This window comes from Tinamus guttatus, unplaced genomic scaffold (assembly GCF_059628265.1).
Source record: "Tinamus guttatus ecotype Peru unplaced genomic scaffold, ASM5962826v1 Tinamus_guttatus_pri_ptg000048l, whole genome shotgun sequence".
Lineage (NCBI taxonomy): Eukaryota > Metazoa > Chordata > Aves > Tinamiformes > Tinamidae > Tinamus > Tinamus guttatus.
The window spans coordinates 5,340,185-5,367,963 of NW_028288582.1; the positions used below are offsets into that span (position 1 = coordinate 5,340,185).

Here is a 27,779-nt window from a genome sequence, read left to right on the forward strand (position 1 = left end):
TCAATCTGAGGGATCTTGGAAAGTCCTGGAAAAGATGGCTAAAACAAGCTGCTGGGAAACCAAAAAAAATGTACAATGGAAAACTGCCTGGGATCATCTCCAACACACATGGGGGCAGGGGGGCACTCTCATTTGCACGGGAGTTTGCATGTGTTCACAGTGCTATAAATCAGTGTGGCAGCTAACACACAGTGTTCAAACCAGCAGCATATTTAACCTGTGCACTTAGGGCTTGCTGATGAATAAAACTGGACGCTGCACTGACCTCGAGCTGCTTCCTGCCCCAGTGCTGGTGAGGCCTGTCTGGGTTTCAGAGCTGCAGAGATGGGGGTGTTGGAGAGGACCATTACTCACCACATCTTCGAAGCTGTGTAGAGGAGCCCTGTGCCAAGCTTTCCACACAGGCTCTCGTGCAAGTGCTCTCCCCAGCTGCATGTCAAGGCCAAGGCAAAAAGCTCACATGCTGGCTCCACACGCTCATCTAGGAGTCATCTAACACGGCACCATCTCCTGAGCCTCTCATCTTCCCTATCCTCCCTTTCCTACTCCACCAAGGTAGGACCACCACACCATGAGCATGCAATGCCAGAGTTTTCAGATACCACCATCTTGTGGTGGCCAAGACCTAAAGCAGCGCCTGGAAGAGGAGGATGCAGCCCCTCAGACTTGCCCTGGCCACACAGCTCCTCCACCAGGACAGAGGTCAAGCAGAGATGAAGGACCCACTTTGGTTCAGCTTAATGAAAACACCCCAAGAGCTGTTTCAGTCTAGCGCTGTGCTGGCCCCTTTTCATGTGGTGAAGCCCTAGGCTGGGTCCCCCATTGCTAGCAGCTGGTCACAGGCCCACGGCTCCCCAAACCGGGCTGCGGAGGGCATCAAGAAAGTGCTGCCAGGGCACGGCACCTGCCACTGCCACCAGTCAGGAACCAGGTGGGATGGTCTTGTCCAAGGGTTGGTGGCATCCCTGCCCTGAGGAGGGAAGTGTCCCCTCCTGGAGGACATCCAGAGCCAAGAGGGGAGGGAAGAAGCTGTGATGGAAGAAGGGGGAGTGGGTTTTAAAAACATGCCCCTAGGTTGTTAGCAACATAGACCGTTGCTTATGTGGCTCAAATCCCAAACACTGTTAATGGAACATTAGTGTTGGAATATATATCTTCCTTAGCACAGCACAGCAATAATGAGCAGTTTCTGTAATACCTGGTTATTGCTTTAATATCTGATAGCTTGCCATATAATTATGTACACATTTCATTAAGTTTGAGATGGGTTAATCATACAAGAAAGACAATGTCACACACTAATGATTATGCAGGTAGACTCAACTACAAACATCATCAAACAATTTGGACATAATGAGGAAGATAGTCTTCTTTCTCTGAAGAAGAGGAGGAGAATGAAGTTCACAGTGAACAAGATTTGAGCATCTTTTTGTTTCTATTTTAAATTTATATTTTAATTCACATCATAATCTACCTCTCCAGTTACAGTCTTTCTGCCCTTGCACATCTTCCAAATTCACTGAATATTTGGAATCCCAGTCTCTTTCAAAAAGCTTTTTCAGTTGTTCCTGGATAGGCAATTGCTGCCTTTGCAAGTTGGTCGAATTCTGTTTGATAATTAGTCCCACACCAGCTGTATTAATGAAGTAATCTTCTGACCAATTGGAAGTCCCTGTGCAATGGAAAATACAATTTGAATACAGAAATTTTTCAGCATTTTGTTTGATCTTCATACTTGTTAAGTACACATTTGCCTGAGTTTGCTGATTCGCTGTGCAATGGCAAATCTCATTAGGGCCAGTGCAGCAGCAAAAATCAGTTCACTTCTTTCTTATTTCAGACCTCAACTTTAGAAAGTCGGTATTAACTGCTACCCTGAAGCTTCATAAGTGTGATTTCTTTGGGCTTGTGTCAGAGATGCATGAATCTGGGGGGAAAGTGCAGCATTCAGATATTAAAAGGGGGAAAAGACAGTGTTTGATATAAATTTCTGCATTAAGAAAAAAAAAAAAAACTAATGTACTTTATTCTCTCTTCTGTAGGCCAGTATGCTACCACTAAAATAATCTCAATAATCTCTTTGTTTGCCATGAGCAAACAAATAACAGAAAATGAGCTCCAGAGCAGAACTTTAGTTGTTAAAGGAAAAGAAAAGGAGAAAGTGGATTGATGAATAACTCCTCAGTAATTGTGCCGGGTTAAACATGCAATGTCTGCTTTTAACCAGTTTTGCCAGGCAAAAATGGAAATCCAGCTTATATTCATAAGGCTGTCTTCAAAGCCATCATCATTAAGAACATCAACACCGTGTAAAAATACACATTTTAGCACTTAGTATTTCTCCTGGTGCTTGCCTTGGCCGGAATTTTTTTCTGTCAATTCTAGAAGGTCTTTAGTCATGAAAGCAAATTATCCACATATCTGTCTTTAAAAAACAACTTAGTAAGAGACAAATGCTATTGAAGTCAGTTGGAGGTGACAGTCCCCAGTCCACTGGAAGGCTGCTGGTTTGTACTGCTTAGAGAAGGAGCTGACTGAAATGACAGACCTCTTTCACTATTTCTTTTTTAAGGGTTCTTAAAATCAAATTGAGAAATAAACATCCTCATGACTGTCAGGAATTGAGCAGCGATTGACACTTTTGTTTTGTCATTTCCATTCTAGAATCCTGTTGAACAAATAGTGCGTGCAATTAATCCCTCCTAGCAATTTCTTTTTATTAAAGCATGATAATGTTACATGTTAGAGCATTAGGTGCCACTGCATCACTCTGAACATAGCCTGTGAAATCCCTACTGTTCCTACTGTGCGTGTCACAGACTGTGTGCTCAAGAGTTATCACACTCTTAATGGTTCACAATCATACAAAATAATCTCTTGCTGAACTTGACCTGCGTTACTTTTTCTCCTTCACATCTCTATTTCACGCAGGGCAGATAGTGTGATAAAGTCATATACTTTGATATGCTTATTTACTCCACCTAGAAAAATTATTATTTTTTTGATATTTCACCCATCCTATCTCAGTCCTAGCAGTAGATATATGAGATATTATAACTGTTTGGAAAAACAAAATACATACCAATGTAGGCTACTTTATCAGTAACCATATATTTGTTGTGATTCACTCTCCCATAAGGAATGTTTGTGTGATTCAGAACTGGAACAATGAAGAGTTTCTAAATGGAGAGAAATTAAAAACATATATAGAAATAACAGAGTAAGTAACAGACTGAGTAGTTGAATAAAGCAGATTTTCCATATTTTTAAAGAACAGAATAGTACAGAAGGAAGAGATTATTCTACAGATATTAAATGCACCATAAAAGAGATTTTGCTATTATCTAAGAAAACTAACAAATAGTACTTCCACTAGACATAAAATTGGATAAGCAATTGAGATCAGATAACGATAATGTTTGCTTCACAAGGTTCCATTAGTGACAGCTATTATCATTATGGGGCAGACAATTAAATGCAGTTTTAGGCAGCTGTTTAATAGGTCTGCATTTACCACTGATTGTTGATGTTATTTTGTGCTAGAATGGACTGATCACAAACACAAACAGCATTGTAGACTATGATGTCTCATTTCTTGCATCAACTTTTACTAAAATCTAGAATTTCTTTTCCTTTCATGTCAAAAAAGTCACTGCACCTTACTTCTGTTACTCTCCTCTGCTATGGTATCTACACCACGTTAGGAGCTTAGCTATCTACTCCCCTCCCTAAGGATCCAACCTAAGCTTGTAGAGGCAGCTAGCAGACCTGTCATTTGTAAAAAAATCTGTTAGTAATTAGACCCACCCAGGATACTTCATAGAATAAAAGATTGATAACAGTCATAAGTTGCCATATAGACCGTTATTGACATGGTGTTCAGTGTCAGCCACTGTCTTGCTGTTGTCACAAGTGCTACCGGAAATCATGTCTCAATATCCCTTTCAATAGTGGCTTCACCAAAGGTTATCTCTTGGCCCTGATTTTCTCAAGAGCCTGAGACCTGACAACAGAAACAGTCTACTGCACCAAAACCTTCTACTTGTGCACACACAGCTGACAGTTTAGATATAAAAATCGGTGTGTGGGGGGCAAATCTTCATGCTGTCTTCTCAAAATCAACTTTCTTGCCTTACCACGTTGACATTGATGTTCATACGGGGGTTGTTGAGAGCACGCAGTGACTTCAGGTAGTGGAGCATGGCTGGGTCCGTGTGGGCCCAGCAGCTGACCAGAAGCCGTATTTGTACTCTGTAGTTGAATGCCACACGTCTCAGAGCGTTATCGATAACTGGCCAGTATCTAGAGAAAAGAAAGTGTGTGGAGAGAAGGGTACGTCTGCAACATGTTCACTAGAAAGCTCCGAGAGCAGACAGAGAATACGAGTGATACCATATAAAAGTGGGTTCTCTGCTGTATTTAACAGAACTCATACCTTTACTAGGGATATAAATAGGGTTTCTCACTTCTACCTTCTTTGCCCAGTCTGTTTTGAGACCTTCAACTCTGTTGAAATTGATCAAAAGGCTTAAAATGTGGTAAAGTGATCTCAGACAGATGAATGCATCTACACACATACACACACAGTGTGAGCCTATCAACCTCATTTCTTTAAGGCATTAAAAACAATAATAGCAACTCCAATGGAAAGCCAGATCATGCAGCCCAAAGCAGAAGTCAGCGTGGTGCCCAGAGGAAAGCCCAAGAGCCATTGCTCTTAGGCTTATTTATTCTTATTTACAGAATATGCCCATTTCAGGCACCTGGAGACTGTTTCTAGTCTCCATGGTGGTCCTGTGCCATCAGCCAGGGCAGAAGGGTTCTCTTCCTTCCCATTTCCTTTTATTTAGTATGTCATGTGCTCCCAAGAAAATAAACCCAGCTGTGCTCTCTGAGCATGGGGCCTGTCAGTTTTCCTGGCACTTGTGTTGGCAATGGCATAGGGAAAAAAATTTAACATCCTGCACCTAACTACTCAATACTACCGGCTGGGCAATGCAAGGCCTAGGACTAATAGCTTCAAAAGCTTGTGCAACACTCTGGTTTTGTAAATATTAAAGCACTGAATAGAGAAAGATAAACGTCTTTGGTACAGTTTAGAAGACTGACACAGAGAGAGGTCGAGCAATCACCCACAATCCCATGAGCAATGATTAATTCCTTTCCCTAACTTATTCCTTTTAATCTAATGTATATACAAAGGCTTGAGTCCACAGATCCCTCCTCACACATAACCCTCTTCCAATCAACAGAGCAGCCATGTGCTTTTAGGCTGAGGCTGTCTGCAACTTGCAAATCCTGAAAAACTTGGAAAAACATATTGTTTAGAAGTACCCTTTCTGAATAGTATCCTTTTTTTTTTTTTTTTTAAATGTATCACCTTCTAGTTGATTAAAACTCAGGCATTAAAACAGACGCTTTGTTCTTGCAGCCTCAGCTGCTAGAAGAACCTAACCTGAACTAATCAGCCTCAATTCATTACACTACAGCTGGTTGCTGTGGAGATAGCCTGAGGCCCAGTGCACCTTCCTTGGGCCTTGTTTGCATCAGATTAGGCTCTAGATGTCACAAATGGTGGATTAAGTTTTAAGATGAAGAATGAGGAGCATTAACACCCTATTCCTAAGGGGAAAAAGAGACTTTCTGTGAACCTATTCTTAGGCAAAAAGCAGGATGTGAGAAATGCAGAGATTCAAACTTAAAACAGAAACAGAAAATCCTCTAAGGAGTTTGATTTACAAAATTATCCTTCACATGGAAACTAGGCATTGAGAATTTGCTTCAAGTGGAACCAAAAAAAAAAAAAGTGGACAGTGGAATTATTGGAGTCAATGATCATTCTGCAGACTTCATGCACTACTAGATATGCACAGCTGAAAAACACAGGTTTTGCACAAATCTTTCCAGAGGACATGACAAGTACTATAGTTGTGGGTAAATGGGTAAATGGTAACCTAGAGATCACCTTTTTCTTTACAAGCCACATTGTATACATAACTATGTGTATTTTTCTTGAACTTCTTTCTCAGTCAGATTATATAGATATTTGAGAACCAGAAATGCTATAAGCAGATAATGCTCAAGGCTCTTGGTTGCATGTAAACATCCTAATTCAAGCATATCTAAGAGGATTTGGAGTCCTTGTGGTTGTCCCATGATTCACTAACTTTCCCTGTTACTCAGATCTGAGCTGATGTGCAGAGTCTGCATAATCCTGCAGTGACCTTGGGTAGGCCACGAGGACTTTGGCAGTGGTCCCCTATGCACAGTTTGGTCATTCCAGGTCACCACAACCTTCCTGTCTTTGCAAACTGCTATTGCATCTGTCCAGCATGCTTGAGGAACTTGGATGTCTTTAGATGGAATTGTAAAAGAAAAAAATTGAAACCAGAAGTATCTTTTAGGGACCATTACAGTTACCATGGCAGAGGTAAGGACAGAGTTAAGAGTAAGCTTCTAGGTTGTGTGTCAAATATATCAAAGAGCAGAGAGCAGACGCAGAACTCAAGAATCTTCAGGGAAATATTTTCTCTGAAAAGTCTTAATCTCAGATATATTTCTGTTCTTCCCATTCATCTATTTTTGTGTTCGTAAGATTGGTATGTTGTACGTTGAATGGATTTGAAGCTGATTATCCATACCCTTCACTTTTCATTTATTTCTTGCTGTGCAAAGCTCGTGGGAGATTGTTTCTAAAATGCTAGCAAAGCACAAGGCAGTATTGTATACCATTCTTGCTGTACCATCAGTACTCAAACACCCTACGAGACAGTTGGGATGGGTGAGGAAAGCCTCAGTTTGCTTATGAAAATTGACTATTTTGCTTCCAGAGGGGTGACAATTTTTTTTCCTATAAAAACCCAAACAGCTACAAAAGTAATGATAAAGTCAACTTTTGAACTTTAATATGATCACGATTAAAAGCATACCTTTGTGGATGAGCAAAACGACTGGTAGGGAAATATTCCATAATGGAAACATAGACAAATTTTGCTGCTTCACCAATAATGCTGATAATAGAAAAGAGGTCATGGGTACGACCTTTTGGACAAAAAATAGGAGGAGAAGCCTATAAAGAAGAAAACATGCAGGTCAATGATTCCATCCTTGTTTTGACAGACTTTGATTCATTTCTATTCAATTCTGTTCAGTTTTCATTACAATGGCACAATAAATTGAAGGAGGAGCACTATTGTTTCTTATGAATTCCCTACCCTGATGGGTCAGCTGCTCATGAAAATATTGAGCCCACATATGACTAAAGGGCTCCTGTCCATGCTGTGTGACCCGATAGCCCAAAGCTGGCTCTGCCAACACAATCCCAGCTCATGCAGAAGCAAGTCTAGCTAACTCCTACCTTACCCTGTGGGTAAAGAAACCTTTTGAATGAATTTGAATGAATACCTTAAGGGAGGGAGTGAGGAGGATGGGGATAGCCTTTTTTCAGTGGCGAGCAATTATCGGACAAGAGAAAATGGCCACAAAATGAAGCACCAAAATTCTCAACAGTGAGGATGACAGAACACTGGAATAGGTTGCCAGGAGAGGTTGTGGAATCTCCTTCTCTGGAGATATTCAAAACTTGCTTAGATGCAATCTAGTGACACATACGCTAGGTGACCCTGCGTGTGCAGGAGGGCTGGACCAGATGATCTCTACAGGTCCCTTCCAACCTTCATGATTCTATGATTCTATGAATTATTACCCAACTGGAGCACAGGGAATTGAGAAGCACTGAAGAAACTTTCCTGGTCATGGGTTTACAGTCAATCTTTTATTTTAAAACATACTTACAGAAAAATAGGCTTTTGTCAAGGTTCCGTTAACCTCTGTTTCTAGAGGATGATACTTATTAATGTTGGTAGAATAGTTAAGAGGCCAGGGGGATGGGATGGTGGCATTAGCATGTCCAAGGTTCCAATAAGTACTAAATGTTTTCCAGAGATCTTTGGCTAGGCAGCTGCAGTTATATATTACAGCACCAACCTCTTTGACCTGCAGAGAGAGCAAGTTATGTCACAGTCCAAGAAAGAACCACCTCCACCTTCTGGAGCTTCCTTGACATTTGCCCGACTCAGCCAGTATTTTACATTATGATTTTGCATGATGAATGCAATTGACTCACTGTTCCCAGATCTGTCGACTGGATTTCATCTCTGTTATGTGCTTAGGTACAACATTTCCCCAGATCTTTATCAAGGAAGGGAAGATGGGAAGGTGTTTGAATGGCTGAATATGCTGCCGCAGACCTTACCTGAGATAAAGATCTCCAGTCCATGTTTGCACTACCAATATATATGTGTTTCATGTCTACAATCCAGAATTTGCTGTGTAACACACCTCCTGTCAATTGTCCAAAATTGATCTCTCTAACATGAGCCCCTAAAGAAAGATAGGGAAGGAGGTAAAAAATGTTCAGATATGCCTTACAGTCATAATATGTCTGGATATCTACTATTTGTAGCCTGTAATATCAGCCAAAATTGATGAGCCCTCATTTCTGGCAATGCAATAGTTTGCAAGCCTACAGAAAACTTGAATTTTCAGAAAAACCTAAGAGGACATAACCACATACACAAAAGTTATGATCTAGGGCATACACAGTGCTCATCATGCAAACAGACTTCAAGTTCAGACCATGCCAGAGCAGACCTCAGAGACCAACTTCTCTCAGATGTCTTTTTCCAATATTGAAATGCCGAGGACATCACTTAAGTGAGATAATTACCTTTTCCTGCTAAAACGTCAAGGTCAGTTGAGTTTGTAGCTAAAGTTGGCTTACTTGCTGCAATGTACACAGAGACATTCTCTGTAAGTAATTTTTCAAACCTCTTCAGAATATCTTCACCCTGCATGATATTTTTTGTTATTTATTGTTTGTTAATATTGTTGACTATAACTTTTTATATACTATATTTTGTCATAGTACATATTTCATGTTATGCATATGCATAATGCATATGTGGTTTTACAGGATGTTTCATTTAAAGAAACCAAACACAGGGATGGTCAGAAATGTCACATACTTTAGGAGTGTTTCAAGCAGAGAAAAAACAAAGATTGTGACCCAGCGCATGACTCAAACTTTATTTTGTGTCATTGAGTGCTATAAGATATAAGATTTCAATGTGTGACCACAAGCATTCCAGACCTCAAGGCTGCCAATGAAGATCCACTGTTAGATGCTGATGCGCAGCAAATACTCTGTGTCCTTTCTCTTTAAAAGGAATGGAAAAAGGAATGGCCTCAGCTGAATATGTCTCTCTTGCTTTTCCTCATGTAGAGGAAAGTTGTAAACTTACAACCCTGAGTACGCTTGGCGAGGAAATTAAGGAGAGCACTCCCAGAGCCTGTGGGGATGCTGAGGAAGAAGGCTCAGGAGGCAGACAAAAACTATATCCATAGTAATAAACAGATCAGCATCTGGTCTTTGGTCTATCCACAATTCCTGATGGATGGCTAAATTCCCTGCCTGCCTGACATAAAGTGGCCTTATCCATCCTTTACTGTGCTCCAGACCCTGCCTGTTGCTTGCTGTTGATTTTCTCCTACCTGTTTTGAAGAGGAATCGTTGACATTGATATCTCTCCCAGTAAGAGACCAATAGTAAGAAGCTATATGTATTTTTTCCCGGGCTATATCAAGAAGACTCATCCAGGCTCTGTACAAGGGCAGGGCAGCGGTGCTATTTATCTCAAAAGCTAGGTCGTAAGGAACGTTTTCCACAAGTTTAAAGCTGCAATGGCAATTGCATACCATGAAACAAACAACTGTGACAACGATGGACGCTTTGCAGGAAACCCAGCAGCCTGTCATACAGTATAGTAAGCTATTTTGAAAGTCAACCCCAGCAGGAAACAAGATGAGTTGGAAAAACAAACTGGGTTTTTTCTCCATCTCCAATTTTTTTACGCAAACATATGTGTATATTGTCCTCCTAAATCTGGCAAAATAGTTTCTCAATGAACCTTTTTTTAATTTTATTTTTTAATTTTGCCGTCATAGAAATGGGGACAGAAATGCCTTCCCGGGGCTTGTTTTTACTATGATGCCCTCTGCTCTTTCTCCCAGTGACAAACTCCAGCTGCTGAAAGAGGGTGAGCGCAGCAGAGAGCTGCTTGTGGGAGGTATGTCCTCCCACATGATACTACACAAGGGAGAATGGTTGGAGGTGATGGAGCAAGTACAGAGATAAGCTGAGCATGCAGGCTCAGCTGCAGCTCTGGAGTAGTGTTATTGCCTCTACCACCCATCATACTAAGCAATTGCTAATGACCCAATACCTAAACTACTCACCCACTCTTCCCAAATTAATAGTACTTCATCCACTTTTCTACCAAGTGAATCTTTTTCATGAACCTTCAGGCTCAGTTTACCTGCAGGAATCATTAGATCTGACGGCAGTCTCCTCTTCAGTTATTCTGTCTCCCAAGATATGCTCATACAGGACTTGTTCCTCATCCACCTCTTGGTAAATGCTGACAACTGTTTCTTCTCCTTCAGGATCAACTGCAATATCTTGTTCCATAAAATGAACAGCCATGAGGACAACAAGACTAAGCATCAAAATTGCCTGTAAGATCAGGATCTAGAACAGAAGCCAAAGAAGGTAAGATTTGACCAAGTTCAAGTATTCTCCAAGTCCTGTTGCAGGTGAGTGAGTAAATCATTGAACATTTGTTCTGCCTTCAGCTCCTGGCAAATAGTATACTTAGACATATCACTTAAAGCAAGTACCACATGCTGTATAGAATTCAGTTTATGGGAGGACTAAGATTTTTGTTCTAATTTTTGCTCAGCTGACATATCAAAACCCTGTTTGATCTGAAAAGATTACTTTTATTTTAGCACAAAAAAAGGGAGTTAAATAAAATTTCCAAAAATGTAACAAGGAAATCCATTTATAACTAACATAATGTTAATTGTGGAAGCAAGCCCAGCACTACCATAATAAAAAAAGCTTATAATGTCAGAGAAAAAAAAAAAAACAAATCTAAAAATCAAGTGAGAAACAGAAGGACATTTTGTGGTTTCTGAACAAATTTTGTTCTTGCCTTCTGACTTGAACCTCATTTACTTAAGTGAAACTGCATGCATCTCATTTATCCATATGGCGGGTGAAAAGTATTTCCTCACAGTTCTAATGTGGTTAATCAGCTTTATTTGCCTTTTTCGGTGCTTCCTTTTTCTTTTTTTTTGAATGTCCATGAAAAAAAGGAAATATCTGGGATACTCAGTGTATCCAAAAATCCAGAAACTAAATTTGAAACTCACAGCACAGGCCCTAGATGTTCTGCATTGAGGAGAAAAAGACATCACCAGTGCAGAACACCAAGACCATTAGTATGTCTTGTTCTCTCTGGCAATTCTTGGAACCTGGAAGGCTTCACCACGCATGGTAGGCAATCTGCACATCACAGAGCTGAGCTTTTGGGCCTCCAGATAGGCCCAAGACTAGGACTGTCGCATTCTAGGGACAGACTAGGAAGTCCCATTCTAGGACTGGTCTAGAGGCTGTAGCTATGAATGTAAACTCCCAAAAAAATAATCAAGAAACTGTGCAGACAGTGGTTTTACTCTTTAGCTGTCATATGTGATGTTAAAAAAAAAATCGAATGTCCCGAGTGACTTTGAAAACATCCATTTAGGCTTTCCAAGAATAAAGTTGCTTACTCTTCCTTTTTTAAATGATTTTCTCAAGATCTACAGTGCTGCCATCAATTTCAGACAGCGATTTGACCTAGAATGAGAAAAATGTCTTTAAACCAATGATTTCTGACTGTTATTGATGGTCAAAAAAATTAACTATCTAGGATGAAACTATCAAAAATTGTAGATAGGAACATGTTGACAAGGTCTTAGAAGACGATACATAAGATAAGAGAGCTATTTTGAAGTCCTGCCCTGGCTGTCACAACATTTTACCCTGTGAAGTCCAGGGTGTTCTAAGCACCACGAATAAATCAGATAATTTCAGAAACCTATTTTGTTTAGAATTAACCTGAATTACACTTGCAAGATCTCCCAAACTAGAGTGAAGGTGAAAAATAAGGTCTTAGAAATAGTTTCATTCTCTGTGTTGTGTGGACCAAATTCAATGTGCTTTGCACAGAATAATGGTGTGTTCACAGAAACTGACTTCACTCAGTTCTGGTTTATGTCACTGGAAAACTAATTCCTTTTCCTTATTTGGGCCTCATTAGCCTCTGTGCTGATGGTGGAAGTGAGAATATTTGTATGAGCCAGGATTACTCTCCTGAGCACAGGTGGCAGGATTATGCTCTATATTACTCCCTTCCGGCAGGGATTGATCAGCTTGCCAGATAGATCAATGATGGTTTTGTCAGTTGCTTACAGATTGTACCAAAACCTACATGGGTTTCTAAAACAGGCAGTATAAACATTGTTCTTAATCTGTTATTTATTTTCAGAATTGTCAGTGTAATCTGAGCTCTTGTAAGCAAATGTAGTGTATCCAAATAATTACCATTTTGACACCTTTTTGATTGTTCGCGCTTGATTTCATGTTGGAGGATTCATTGAACATCAGGGATGTTTTTAATGCTTTTTCCACAATCTGAAAAACAGAAATGTATGCAATGGGAAAAATAAAGCTTTATGGAAACATTCGGATAAAGATAGTTACAGGCAGAAAAACAGGTTACCACCATTGCTTTATATACAGTTCTGAGATTTAAGTACGGATCTATACAACATTCTCACTGTATTATGGATCTTGAGTGACATTAGCAGATTCCACAGGGAGGGAAAGAGAGCGAGAGAGTCAGTCCCCTGCAGTTTTTCCCTGGTGCTGCCTACTCATAGAAAACATGGCAGTAATTGATGTGTAAGCAACTGCATTGCTGCCTCTTCAAGTTATCCTTCAACACACACTTTCGCCCTGATGCGAGCTAATCCATTTTCCAACAAGCTGTAATAAAGTGCACAAGCCATGGCAGATAGCGTGCAGCATCAATACCGATGTGTTTGTGACTTTGTGATTTCCCCGGCGCATGTGAATTGTTTTCAGTGTTAGCGTCTCTTCAGGAAGGGACTGTCCTCGTGGGACATGGATGAGGTAGACTGGGATCTAAGATCCTCTTCCCCATCAGTGGCAACCGTGACCCTGGGAAAGCTAACTTCTGTTCCTCTTCAGGCAAGAGTGTTCCTACTCTCAAGTTATCGCGAGCAGAGACACTGCTAAAACATGCCCAAGATTCAAAACAAATGGTGGGGCAAAGGTAGTTTGCTTCTCCCCTAACTTGCCTTTTCAAATGTTAAATTAAACAGTTTTTACATGCCTTAGGGGTCATGAATCAACCCTACAGGGAAGAATTTACCCCACAGGATTCAGCTGTCATTTCTGAGAAGCCAGATGTGCATTCTGGGGTATTGCAGACTTCAAAAGGTCATGTCAGATGATATCACCACCTGTCCAGGCCTCAAACTAGTACTTCCTATCCCTGAGCCTTTGGGCATTTTTAGCCTGGAGTATGATCATGCTGTAATGGTATCAGATATGTGGCTGCTCCATGCGAGGTCATACTTGAGCTAGTTGCGAGGTAGGAAGTATCCAAGAGGCTTTTCCAGTCTGTCCTGCCATATTTTCAGTGGTATCAGTGCCTAAAATGGATGGGTGGACATTGCCTGTCCCATCACCACGTAATTGGTGATCAGTGGTGCAGAGTCTAGTTGGAGGCCTGTGGCTAGTGGTGTCCCCCAGGGGTCAGTCCTTGGTCCAGTCCTGTTCAATTTATTCATCAATGACCTGGATGAAGGCACAGAGTGCTCCCTCAGCAAGTTTGCTGATGACACGAAACTGGGAGGAGTAGCCGATACCCCAGAGGGCTGCGCTGCCATCCAGAGGGACCTGGACAGACTGGACAACTGGGCGGTGAAAAACCTCATGCAATTCAACAAGGCCAAGTGCAAGGTCCTGCACCTGGGGAGGAATAACCCCAGACACCAGTACAGGCTGGGGACCGACCTTGTGGAGAGCAGCTCTGCGGAGAAAGACCTGGGTGTCATGGTGGACAACAAGTTGACCATGAGGCAGCAGTGTGCCCTCGTGGCCAAGAAGGCCAATGGGATCCTGGGCTGCATTAAGAAGAGCGTCTCCAGCAGGTCGAGGGAGGGGATCCTGCCCCTCTACTCAGCCCTGGTGAGGCCGCATCTGGAGTATTGTGTCCAGTTCTGGGCTCCACAGTACAAGAGGGATGTGGAGCTGCTGGAGAGAGTCCAGCGCAGGGCTACAAGGATGATCAGGGGCCTGGAACATCTGCCCTATGAGGAGAGACTGAGGGAGCTGGGCCTGTTCAGTCTGGAGAAGAGAAGGCTGAGAGGGGATCTAATCAGTGTATATAAATACCTCAAGGGAGGGAGTGCAGAGGACGGGGATGGTCTCTTTTCAGTGGTGGCCACTGATAGGACTAGAGGAAATGGCCGGAAACTGAAACATCAAAAATTCCATAGGAACTTAAGGAAAAATTTCTTAACAGTGAGGGTGACAGAGCACTGGAACAGGCTGCCCAGAGAGGTTGTGGAGTCTCCTTCTCTGGAGATCTTCAAAACCCACTTGGACGCAGTCCTGTGCCACGTGCTCTAGGTGTCCCTGCGTATGCAGGGGGGTTGGACTAGATGATCTCTAGAGGTCCCTTCCAACCCTAAGCATTCTATGATTCTATGATTCTATGATTCTATGCACTTTGACCACACAGATCCTCCCCTGCCTGCTCCACCTTTCTGTGTTCGTGCTGTGACCACAGGGTCCAGGCAGGAGTTAGACACAGGGTGGACAAAGCCTTAAAGTCTCCCTGTGGCACCCATCTCACAGAAACTAGTGGGAGGGAACAAGGGATGGAAGATATCCCAGGGTACAAGGGACAATGGAGAGAGGGACATGAGAAGTGAGAGAGCAGGCAGATAGGGGAGAAATGTTGAAAGGGCCTCAGCAGTCACAATTGAAAACATTTGAGAGTTGCAGAGATGACACCTGAGCTTCCGTTTCAGGGGCTGCCTGTTGGGAATCGTATTCAGTGCTGTAGGGCCTAAGCTCCAAGATGGTTTTACTGGCACTTCTCACAAGCACTTCACTTTGCTGTTCCTAAATCCACATGCAAGTACTTACATGAGAAATAATTATAAACACCAGCAGCCAAAAACACTCCTCCAGCCCTGCAGAACCCAAGCGGCTGCCAACAGTGAAACACAGTCCTTGATTCCCTGCTGAGAGTCAGTCCCTAATGCCTTGGAGGCCCCAGTTTTTATCACAGGACAAAGACATTTGTCCAAGGCAAAGGGATTTTAAAGAAGGAGGAGAAAGATGCTTGAAAAAAGCAACAGCAGCCCGTGAGCCTAGGCCAGGGATAGGCTGCCAGCTCCACAGCAGGCCCCACCGCCCAGCGCCGGGCCGCCTTGGCAGCTGCTCCTACCTTCCCTGCACGCTCCCAGGGCTGGTTGTCCCAGGGGAAAAGATGGCACCATCTGGGCTCTGTTTCTTCCCCGCGCCGGGCGCCTTTGGCAGCTGCTCTGACCAGCTGGGCTCGTGGGTAGCAAAGTGTCCCCTTGGGCTGCACGGGGCAGTTTGCAGCATGACACGGAGTCCCGGGGGTGCTGTGGGGCCCCTCCGGCCCCCCGAGCTAAGCAGCTCCCTAACACACATGCCATGATCCTAATGGTGTCACTGCGTATCGCAGCTGTAGGTGCCCTTGCAGCCATGCGAGGCTTCAGGAGCACCAACCTTGTTTCAGTTCTCCTTTTCAGCAGCTACAAAATGGCTTCAAAAAACAGCATTTCTCATAAAAAAAATATTAGAGTGAACATATTTCCTGTGTGCCATAAGATACCAATCTGCCGTTTGGTTCAGATTACGACTTTCCAGATAATTTGGATCTGTGATGGGTTAGATATCTGGCTGCTGTACATAAGTCATAAGACCTATACAAAAAATACATAAATGGGGGAGTGCCACTTCTGAGTGCAATTTTCAAGGAAGAAAACATTGTAGGCTCAACCAGAAATCATAATAATAATATTGTAGCTAGTCAGTAATTAACCATGAGCTACCGTCTAAGTTTCTGGCTCTACCAGCTGCTGGTTTCAATATCTAAAGTTTAGCCAAAAGCAATAAATACAAGCACTGCTTCAGCACCCGCAATGCAGGCTAATGCCAGGACCAGCAGGATGCACACAGGAGAGTTGTTTATAACATTAGCTTACTTTCTCCCTACCTCCCAAATAACTTTTCATACTTCTTTTCCCTACATTTCAACGCCTTGCAATGACGAGACTAAAGTATAAAACAGCTTCTGGGGAAGATACTTTATGTACCTCCTATGAGCAAAGTGCGTTCATTTCTCCAGCACCAGCACTCCCGAAATGACAGTGCAATAATTCCATCTACTTACCATCCTGGAGGCCTCTTCTTTTGCAGATCTCCTACTGTAGCTTGATCTTACCCACAGCTGCACTCACAGAGACAGTGCACACGCTTTTAGCCAGCAGATTTGTTTCAGGTTCTTCTGTTTTCTTTCCTTCCTCCTACTACATATTACTTCCTCTTAGACACAGAATTTCACAACACTCACTGGCAGTTAGAAATCTCAAGACCCCACCTAGCTGCGGCAACCCAATCTTCAGCTCCAGGGTCCGATCTCCACCTGTTTGGCATAACTCACTGGATATTGCTTTCCACATCCCTGACCTTCCTTACACGGAGCTGAATGGCTAGTTATCCACTGCCTTCCATGGTGTAAGATCAGAGCGTATTCTTGCTTCACTGCTGAACTCACCAGAAGCTTCACTTTTAAACCAAAGAACAAACCCATCCATAACCACCTCTCTACCTAGATCCTCAAGCAAGCACTTGGTAAAATCCCTTTGCTGCCCTTTTGGTCTCAGCAAAACATTCCTGACTTAGACTAGCCTAAGGGAGCAAGCTAGCACTTTCAAAATGCTGTGATTTACAATCTTCATCTTAAAATATATTCAGAATTTTCAGTAAAATTTTTGAAGGAGAAGGTTATATGTGCATGTTCAGTGTGAGGCATCTTCTAAAATAAATGTCCTCATATCACCTGTAAGAATCCAAAGATTGCAGCTCTGTTGATACAGCTCAGTATAACTCAGTGCTGCTCCCCTCCCATCAGTTCCTTATGACTTGATCCTATTGAGCTGAACGATGCAATTCCCTAGTTCAGCATCTGAGGAATGTTTTTGTATAGGGAGAAGAGTTGGGGAGACTACTGTGAATTAAGAAAGGTTATGAGGATTTGTAATATCTTGTGGTAAGCTAGTATAGATGGAAAAGGTAGGAAGAGTCAGAGAAAATGTCAGCAGAAAGAGGCCTTCATCTGGAAAGATGAAGGTGTTATGAATCCTCTTTCAAGAAGGCCAGATGGGAAAAAAAAAAAAAAAAAAAGGAAAAAGAAAAAAGATGATGGAGGAGCAGAGAGGATGCCTGTCTGATGAGCCAGCACTGCCTGAATTTGTCCGTGAGTTGTTGTTCTACACAATAATCTGTCACCGGGACCATCCCAAACCTTCACGGGCTGGGCCAAGCTGAAGGCCTATCTCCACCCCTTTTAACTCAAGTTACCACAAAATTAAAGTCAGGATCCTGCCTGACCTGGGCTTTCTCTGCAGCCCATGGAAAAAGACCACTCCAGTGAACAACTGCAGCAGAGGTCCACATTGCTTCTGGGAAGCACCCCAATCTTCCACTGACCTTGGAGGGAGACTAAGCATCTAAGAAAAGCATTCCAGCTAACTGCCTAGCGAACTGAAGTCACTGTGATGGGTACATAAGCAAGCCTCGCAACAAGCAGCATTGCCCTGTTTAGATGCAGGACTGAAATCCTGGCATGAGTTACACTGACATAAATAACAAGCTGCCACTGGTGTCAGTGAGTTCAGGATTTTACCACACAAGAAGCAGCATGCTTGCACTATGTTCAGACTTTAACATTGGTTACTTTCAGCTTTAACACTAAAGTAATGACAAATCACACTTTTTATTAATATTCCCTTGATGTATTAAATAAAAGTTTAAAAGTATGAGCTAACAACAACCTCCTGTCTCCATGACACTGAAGAAACATTAATTGCTCCAAGATCACCCAGAGAAGCTGGGTTATATCACGGGATCACTGAGCCTCCAACAGCACAAGCTCTAGCTCAAAATCAGCATTCCTTTCCCCTGCAGACCACCCAGGGCCTCTGTCTCCCTGAAGTTTCTGATTTGGATGATAGAGCACAAACCATTGCTAGCCGGGATTCTCAGAAGGGGCTTTTGATGTGTTTAAGAGTTTATTAATGTCCAACTTGAGATGATGAAATGGGACTGGTTTCCAGAGACCAGCTGGAAACAACAATCCCCAAAAAACATATTTCCAGAGAAAGGCATGTTTATCCTCATTCGTGGAAACTCTCTAAAGTCCTACTTCAATTAATCTCGCTGTCCTCTTTTCCTACATGCAAAGACCTGGTTTCCCTCTGCTTATCTGACCTCTTATACCAGCCCAACGTCAATTACACATTTCTGATCCAACTAGCAGGGTTGGAGCTGGGATTCTTAGGGATGTTAGCAGGTTTGTGGGGAGAAATAATATGGTTTATTTGACCAAATGGGGCTGGCGGTAAAGAAGAGGAAAGAGAGGTCGAGGTTTGGGGCAAACAAGCAACCTCATTTATTCCACCTCTTCTGTGCCTTGCAGACAAGGCTCCTTCTACCAGTTGCTCTGGCTGCCTTGCCACCTTCCTACACACAAAGTAAATAAAACTCTCACCTTAGAGTCACATGTCACTCTGTGGTTATCATAATGCCTCTAAAAAATGTGCTTTGACTCCAATTTGCTGGAAAGCTACACTGAACGATACAGTGAAACATCTTTTATAACCTATGCGTGGGAGGCTTGCTAAGAAGAAGCTGCTACTTTAACACGCTTTCGTCTCAAAGAGCTATTAATAAATAAGAACGTTGCTACCACAGTAGACATTACTACAAAATTATACTTTCGTTTTCATGAGGACTAACCAGCTGGGCTCTGAACACCACCAGTCAACAAAGAGATGGGAGGCAGAGACAGCCAGGGAATGGGGGTTTGGAAAGAAAGTGCTCTATTTTTGTGATAAAAGGCTGAACACTCGAGTTAGCTGAGGGGAAAGAAAAAAAGTCATTTCAGGTTAAGCATTGAGAATTGTTTACTCCAACGAGCCTAAAGATCGTTTCAAACTCCAAATACATTTTTGACTGAAGGTATTTTTTATTTCAACATTTAATGAACTTCCATCTTTTAAAACATTTAATAAATATAACAAAGTATCCAAAGTTAGACTCAAGAGGTTAACTTGAAGCATTTCATATAACAGAAACATTTTGTTCAGTCTAAAAACAATGATTTCTCAATTTCATTTTGTAAATCTAAAATTTATTACTTGTAAAATGATTAATTTTATCCTTTGGATTTGGGTGGAAAAAATATTCATTTTGATTTAAAATCAGTGATTTGCACAGCTCTAATCACTCTTTCAGAACACGCTTTGCCATCTCACTTTTGTTGCTCTCTTTGTGTGGCACTTGCCTTCCAGCTGCAGTTGGAAAATATGAACTACAAGTATGGAGAAAAGCTTCAGTGTGATTCTGTCCTTAATATATCTGGCTCTCTATTTCTTGAGTTACACTCCTGCTATTTGATTTGCAAAAGATGTAGCAAGCTCCACTTTTACATCTGGCCATTGCCTATGGCTACTGTCATGTTAAAGCCACAGGTCTTCACCCTGAAACCAAATTTCACGGGTACCTCTGGAGCTTTCTTTGCCTACAAAGTTTTACCAGGAGGGTGTTGGGCTTTGGTCTTTTTTTAAATTTATTTTTCCTTTTTTTTCCCTCCTTCCTCTAGTTCCTGTAAGTGGCATGTTGACGAAGAGGTATTCTTGAACAAACCTTTTTGGCACTGCAAGCTTCTTCAGCAAGTACAATATTTTCAACAAAATACTTTCAGTAACTTCAGTTAAGAGGAGTTAAAAACAAAAACAAGCCAAAAACCAAAAAAAAACCCATAGTTAAAAATCCCCACACTTAAGGAGAGAGCGGTATTTCACAGGCTTCAGCCACCCTGCCCTCTCTCTTATTCCAGGCCATTCCAGGCTCTCTTATTCCACATACCCAGAAAGGCAGAGCCGTTGGGGTCTTGCTTTGAAACACCCATTAAGTGCCCTTGCAGAAAAGGGGGCAGGACCCGACAGGAGCATCAGGGTCTGTCCGTCAATCCTCGCTCAAGGTCAGTAAATCAGCATCTGTCTCGATGATTTAAAGTTTTGCTCTAAGGACGGATCCTGCCAACCCTGCTAATGGGGACATTTTCTGGCCTTCCTTTCTATAAGCATACAGAAACGGGACTGTGTATTTCCTAACACAGATGAGGATGTTAAAGATCAAGGCAGATTTCAGCTGCACACGCAGCAGGAAGATGCACAGGAGAGATCACTACTTCTGTCTTTTATTGCTTATTTTTAAATCCTGCCAGATAACAGCTCTCATTATGCTGCAAATAGTTCTGGCCACAGTTCCACTACCTCTTATTTTTATTCAGTCAGACTGTTAAAAATTAATGAAGTGGATACACTATTGATTCCAAAAGGAATCACTACACTTTGTGTAGCATCCAAACTCAAGCATCACTCAGTACTGCTGGAGAAAGCTATGGAGCTGTAAGTGTACAATTTAAATGCGTATTTTGGAGTACATGGAAAGGCCTCTCTTCGGTCACAGCATACACAGACTGAAACAGGGAAGTTTGAGAATGCTTTTTGAGAGAGGCAGATTTTTTTTTTCTTTTTAAATAAATAACTTTGCCTGTGAAGGGCTCATTTTCAAGGATCTAATGCAGACATCATCAAAAAATGGAAATCTCCCACTGCTCTTGGCTGGGTTGCGTGGGAAAGAAGGAATCAATATTGTTTCCAAAGTGCCATGAAGGATGCAAAGTTCACAAAGAGGAACTCAAGAAAGAAAAGAGGGTAGTGATATAATTAAGGGTAAATCAAAAGAATTTCTCACACAACTAAAGCAAGCTATAAAGTGTCACCTTATATATATCTTATATACAACATTTTTATTTAATGACATAGCTGCTGGAGTTTTGCCATATCCAGGCTGGATTTAACTTTTAAAAATATCACACTTAATCATGGCAAAGAGATAAAATGGTATAAAAATGCAATAAAACACCAGCATACCAAACTGGGCAGTCAGAGCATCCTCAGAAGATGGGGACTCGCAGACTTCAATCCCGTAACTGAAGGGCATGAGGGAAAGGAGGCTCTTGTTCTGTGAGAGGGGGATCCATCCAGGCCACAGATGTGACCCAGCTGCACCATCAGTTTTCAGTCGCTGCTAATTCTTTTGTTATGCTGTGTTCATAAGCACCAATATAAAGAGGCAGTTATAAAACTGTTTAGCCCTCCAAGCACACACTTCTCCCTACCCCAGAATTAACACACCACAACCCAGCATCATACTGTCACATGATAAAAGAATGATTTATTAGAGCAACTTTATGATAAAATTATATAAAATAACAATTTATTTTTAAAGACATCCACAATATCACCTCAGAACAAAATGTACATATACTGCCTATAATCCAAATAAATTACCATAAAAAAAACAAAAGCAGAAAAAAAATAAGGGTAGGAGAAACAAATCAAATTATACACAGCATTTTGCAGAGGGTGCGGAAAAGAGAAAGTCAATCAATCAACTGAAGTCATACAAACATGTTTCAGCTTTACTCTCAGACAGCTCAGCTTGCATTTGTGTTGCATGCAAATGGAATGATCCAGTGAACAGTTCAGAACAGCAGAATCAGCAGCATAACAACAGCAGATAGTGAAATAGGCACAATTCAGCACAGGGCACATCGAAAGTGAACAGGTAGTTTTGTCTGTTTTTTGCAGAAATTATACACATTTACTGAACTTCAAAAATAGCTAGTGTGATCTGCAAACCCAAAGAAAAAACTAGTAGAATTTTATACTTAAATACTTTACTCTTTTTTTTTCAGTAGGCTGTATGTAAACATTCCACTAGTTTTACCTTTACTAAAACTACTCAAACATGATGTAGACAATCTATTCTCCTGCAGCATGACCACAACATGACATTGCTGTAGATACATGGGTCCTCGCTCACAGAACTTGTATACATTATCTCAGGAATTTACATTCACTCCATCATAACAGAGTAACAAGTTTTTACATTTGAAAGAACTGAATTGAGGACATGGTTTTCAAGTACAATGGATGAACCAAGAGCTGGGATTTTGAAAGGTGCTCAAGGCAACAGGCACCTGAATTGTACAGTCAACAAAGAGGACCTGAACACCTGCTTCCCTCAAACTTTGAAAATCCCACCCTTCATTACATTTCTTTAGTCAAATACAAAAAGAAAAAAATACGAAAGCAATAGGGTATGAGAAGGACCCCGGGGTCAGTGCACCCTTACCAAGCTCCAAGAAAAGCCCATCCGCAGCTCACGGAAGCCAACGGGAATCCCACGCACTGAACCCAGGCCAACTAGGTACAGCACTACGCAGCTACCAGGGTCACACTGGAACCAGAGACATGTTATCACCGGAGCACACAGTACTGCTTATGAGAATAAGCAATGAATAAAGTGAATACAGGAGTTATAATCACATGGCTAGCTCTTTGGCTTATCTGGAGCAGACAAGTGCCAATGGGGTGCACTTCAGAAGCAGTGAATACAGAAAAAACGACTACATTTCACCACCGATTATCAAGACTGTTTTGAATGCAGAGATCCAAGCATCAGTGTTGTGTCAGGACACAGAAGCACTTCATATTTTGGTTGAGTCATAACTAAAACAAATCAAGATGTTCTCCCCCCACTCCACACATACTCTTTCCAAATTACTAACAGACACCAACTGCTGCATCTCTATTAGTCATTTGCAGAGTACCATATATTGTATGAGTTGACTTAATTGATGCAAGGGGTCTGTAGGCTTTCTCTCAAACTCGGAGCAGAGGAATCAAGGAGGAAAATCCATTTCTGATGTGTTCATGTATGAAAAAAAGACTCGAGCAATTTTCAAGTGAAAGTAAACAGAAGTCTTCATGGACATGCTAAAAAGAAACAAAATCCACTCGAGCACAGCCATGAAAATATGTAAGCATGGTAACAAATAATAATAAAAATCAGATGTCTTCAGAGTAATTATGTAATTAATGTGTCTCTATGGAGAACTAAAACTAATAGCAACACCTTAATCTGTGAAGGTCCTTCAACTCTCAGTGAGTTGGGGTAGCACCTGGTCGTATCAAACCCTAGGCGAGCAGGGCTTGAGTAGAGGGTGTATTGTCTATGTCAGGAACAATTCTACCACTTACGATATTCATCAAGGACACAGTCAGGTATTTCAAGAAAAGACAGATCAGAATAAACGACTGAATGAACACTACATTCAGATAACGCATATATTACAGGCAGAGGAACGTATCAAGGACTTTGTTTTTAAATTCTGCAGAGTATGTTTAAAGTTGCCATCACCTATGTGAAATCCAGTAGATTTCTTCACAGAAGAGCACCTCTGCACAAGTAGATGAGTCTTATCACCTAGTGGAACTCTTTTTGAAGGATATTTATACCTACTGTTTGCCAGGCAGCATCTTCCACACTTACAAGAAACTAATGGCCCATTGGCATATCCCATTTTGGGACTGATCCTGTCTCTGCTGAAATCAATAGGAAGCTTCCACTGGCTTAATCAGGAAAGAAATCACGCTTTTTGCTAGTAGATTAAAGACTGTGTGAACATCCTTATGTATTTAAATTATTTTAACTGGTTCCCACTTTTACAATATCCTAGCAAAAAAGCTCAGGTAACTACTGAAGCTAACTATAAAGTATCCCTTACCCATCCCAAAATGTGAAGCCAGCACACAAGAAGCAGTCAAGCTTAGGAAAACATTTTCACTAGTTAAATGATACACTGTATAAGGGCAAAATGGAACTCATCTGCTCACCTTTCCAAATACATGTATCCTCTGTAACTATGAAAGATTAGTTTTCTTTACCTGATCATTTTTATTAGCCAAGAAGAATGTTAAAGGAATCAATACAAGAGGGGAAAAACACCATACTGGGAGCAAATGCATCTGGAAGAGTTCTCCTCAAAAACTTTTTTTTTCTTCTTAAAACAAAACCACAAAATTGCTTAGAATATTGCAGCTTAACTGAAAGATAGAATACAAAAATGCAACTTTTTTTTTTTTTAAACAAGGAATTGCTCAGTGCAACTGCAAATAATCCTTAGTGTTCCTGGGATCATAACTGACCAAAAATCAAATTCAGACAAAATCTCAAACGCACCAACTGCTTGACACTCTTGAATAGTTTCTGAAGAACACCAGAGGATGGTGGGCCTTCAAGCACATTTGCATTGAAAAGAAATGCATGACAGAACTAGCAGCAAAGGTGGAGCTACATTTAAGTCATTCTTTTTAGAGTGCCATCAAGTGAACACTAGTTCACAGCAACTGTGCAATTAAGCATATTACATGAGCCATTGGAACAGATGTTTTTCTTAGCAATTAGCTGAATCACAGACATCTTGGTCTTTGGCCCAGACAGGAGCATTTGTAGCTCATTGTGAAAATATTTAATATTAAAATGAAATAAAAAGCTTAAAGATGACAATTGTACCAAAATAATGAAAGTTTGGCAAGCTAAACTGTAAAACCTGATTTTTTGTACCTACACCTGAAACTTTGGGCCTCAAATATGGTTAAAAACAGAAACTGCATTAATATTTTTACATTCATACCATCATAGCTAACTTTTACACTTTTCCAGTGGAAAAACAAAGGGTTCTGTCTTATTTTGGTTTTTGGACTGAAAACACAATACACAACTTCAGTGTTGCCTCCTTTTCACAAACACCGAAAAGGACTTTTTATACAACTGTAGTAAGAGTTTCTCCTAGAAACCTGCTATATTGCACCACCATTCTGTTGGATTTGCACATTGATTCCAACAGAGTTGCAATGCTCCACTTGTAAAATTAAAACAAATGAACAAAACCAAAACAAATCTAGTGCCAAACAAAGGTTTTTTGTTTCTTTTTAAATCACGCCTCATTACAACTGAATAATTATAAACAGGCTAATGCAAGAACACTTTAGCTTCGGCAGTAGTGACTGGAGGATAAAGCCTGTTTTCTTATGGCACTCTGGAAGAATAAGTTGAGTAACCTTCTAAATATCAGTTTGCCTCTATGCTGAATGTGTGCTGCTCCACAGTGCTAGTCTTCTTTAAAGGCATACCCAGCCTTTGCCATTCACCCTCACAGCATAGATTTTTTTTTTTGTGCAATGTGTTAGCAATCTAAACAACTGCTCCACACAACTGTCCACAAACCACTCACACACAGTACTAATGCAACAGTAGATTACAATATGATAGCAATACAAAATACTGTATCAGATCACATATTTCTCTCCATCTGGAATGAAGTTTGAATCCTGTAAGCTAGAGGAACCACAGTTCGATTTCTGTGTGTAGTTTCTCATCTGCGCTGGGGACAATGTCTGCAGTGTGGACCCAGAAGTGTTAGCAGTCCTGACTTTAGTGGCTGTAGATTGCTTAGCAGCAGAAGATGCTTTGTTACTGGCAACCACATCCAAGTTTCCAGTAGGGTCAATGACAGCATTTATGACTGGTGGAAAGGAAGGAAAAGGTAATAAAAAAAGATGCATATACGCACACATATTAGCTACACTTAGAAGTATTTCAAAACAGAAGCTTTTGTGTCTTTAAAACTGTACATAGGGCTTGTGTTCATTTTAGTCACAATACTGTTATTAATGTCTTTAGATCTAAGCAACTTTAATAAGCAAAAACCTCTCCCAGACTGAAGTTATGATGACTTTAGGCTTTCTGATCAAGTTGCACAGGACAAACTACAGCAGCAAATGCAAGCCTTTATCAAGAGGCTGGAATGATGCTTGTATGCCTTTTTCACATGTCTAAGTTTCCATGCGATGCAAGAAGTCTCTACTGGGACTATCTTGCCTTCCCTATTGCACCAAGCTCTAGGTACAGAATTCAGGTCAATGAGAGTCCAAAACAGAGATTATCGGCAAAAGTGCTGTTAAATATTAGCTGAACTAGCAGAAAAGACCTTTGCCAGTTCATCTTATATAAACATACTAATTATCCCAGAGTATGTCCACAGCAGTGCTTTCACTTTTCAGAAGTCAACAATTTTCTTACAACTTGGAAGCAAAAGAAAATCTGCTGTTCCTTCCATGTACGTATATCAGAGAGTTCTATGCAAACAAACTGAACTACTGCATCCTTTCTTTCCCTGTTCTCACTGGCAAATAAAGTCCACAATATTTGGTACAATTTACTGTCATTTATGAGACAAAAGTAATATTTAAAGTAACCAACCTTCAAGTTGTTTTTGAACTCTCCTGAGCTCCTTCAGGATAGAACTGATCTCCTAGAGACAAAAAAAAAATGCATCAGAAAAGAGTTAACTAAGTACTCCACTAAGGTAGGAAACTACCTTTTCCAATCAAGTATATTCACACAGAGTTCCAACTCTGTTCAAGTTACTGTGTTATAAGAGTAAAAGCAAAGCTAGTATATATATTTAGCTGGACTTGGTCAGCATTCCACATGATCTCTGCTCAGTCTCGTTTTCCTAAATGCTACTATACCACTCATTTCACAGCTACGATGGTTTTGAGATTTGAAATGCTGGCCAGCTATCTGGACACTAAGTGTGCAGGAGCTCCTCCACAGCCACAATGTATTAGCAATTAGCCATGAAGATGTCTCTGTAAACCTGAGCTTTTAGGTGCAGTTCCTGCACAGAGTTATATGTGCCCTTAACATCAAGTCAACTTGCTGGTTCCATTACTTAAATTTTATTGTCATTTATGAGGACAGACAGTAGAAAGGCTATGAGACCACAAATGCCACCCCTACGGCAGGGGCATTTCTACTGCCCTGCTATCAAACTGCAGTAGACAAAATATCCCAAACATCTATGAGAAACACCTGCCTACAACTGCAATGTGGGAACTGAACTTGTGGAGGATGCTTTGGAAGATGTTTAAATTAGACCTAATGACCCTGAATTTGTACATCTGCTAAAGTACTGTTCAAATTACAAAGGAAGAACTTGGTGAAAGTGACAGAAATACAACTGTTTCTAACTGGAGTAACTCACCTGGTCTCTTCTTACAACAGCAACAAAAAATGGCAGTTCAACACATGGAAAGGGACTAACAGTTTCGGAAATGCATTTGAGAAATGATAGAGCCTGTTATTTTGGCTGATTTCTTACAAAGCATCCATGGGCATAAGCCCCCCAGTACGTCACTGGGTCTCATAGTCTTACCTTGTTTGATGTTTTCAAAATTGGCACTTCATTTTCTGAATTAATTTTGGCTTCCATCTCTTCCCAGGTCCTTTCTGAGTTTTGAAACAGAATCCTGCAGCACACACAGTGGAACAGGTCTTAAAATCATGATCTAATATCCGCTTGCTTAAAAATTGAAGACCTAGTTATCACAAGATCTCGCAACAAAGGAGATTAGTGAATTAGCAACAGGACAAAAAGCCTTTCAGCTAATTATGGAACAATCTAAAGTCCTTCTCCAAATCATAGCTTGTAGGGCAAGAAGAGACTTTGAGAAGCCTTCACAAGCCTTGGTGATCTGCAGCCTTTCTAAGAGTCTTGGGA

The 27,779-nt window shown here is 41.2% G+C and overlaps 2 protein-coding genes across 2 annotated transcripts in view; both read right to left on the bottom strand.

Moving 5' to 3' along the window:
* Nucleotides 1-1,396: 1,396 nt before the first annotated feature.
* PLD4 (phospholipase D family member 4) lies at nucleotides 1,397-16,458 on the bottom strand. Its single transcript, XM_010212666.2, has 11 exons — nucleotides 16,407-16,458; nucleotides 12,488-12,577; nucleotides 10,377-10,588; nucleotides 9,553-9,736; nucleotides 8,729-8,849; nucleotides 8,255-8,382; nucleotides 7,795-7,995; nucleotides 6,930-7,069; nucleotides 4,137-4,302; nucleotides 3,083-3,179; nucleotides 1,397-1,672 (listed from the first exon to the last, which is right to left on the bottom strand). The coding sequence occupies exons 1-11, from the start codon at nucleotides 16,407-16,409 to the stop codon at nucleotides 1,464-1,466; spliced, it is 1,551 nt and encodes a 516-aa protein (XP_010210968.2). The 5' UTR covers nucleotides 16,410-16,458; the 3' UTR covers nucleotides 1,397-1,463.
* A 6,682-nt stretch (nucleotides 16,459-23,140) lies between these two features.
* Nucleotides 23,141-27,779, bottom strand: part of CEP170B (centrosomal protein 170B) — a 51,797-nt gene continuing 47,158 nt past the window's right edge. Inside the window, exons 18-20 of the mRNA XM_088539616.1 lie at nucleotides 27,435-27,528; nucleotides 26,477-26,528; nucleotides 23,141-25,739 (exon numbers count right to left, since the gene is read on the bottom strand). Of these exons, the coding sequence (XP_088395742.1) occupies nucleotides 25,504-25,739; nucleotides 26,477-26,528; nucleotides 27,435-27,528 (382 nt within the window). The 3' untranslated portion in view covers nucleotides 23,141-25,503. The remainder of the gene's footprint in view (nucleotides 25,740-26,476; nucleotides 26,529-27,434; nucleotides 27,529-27,779) is intronic.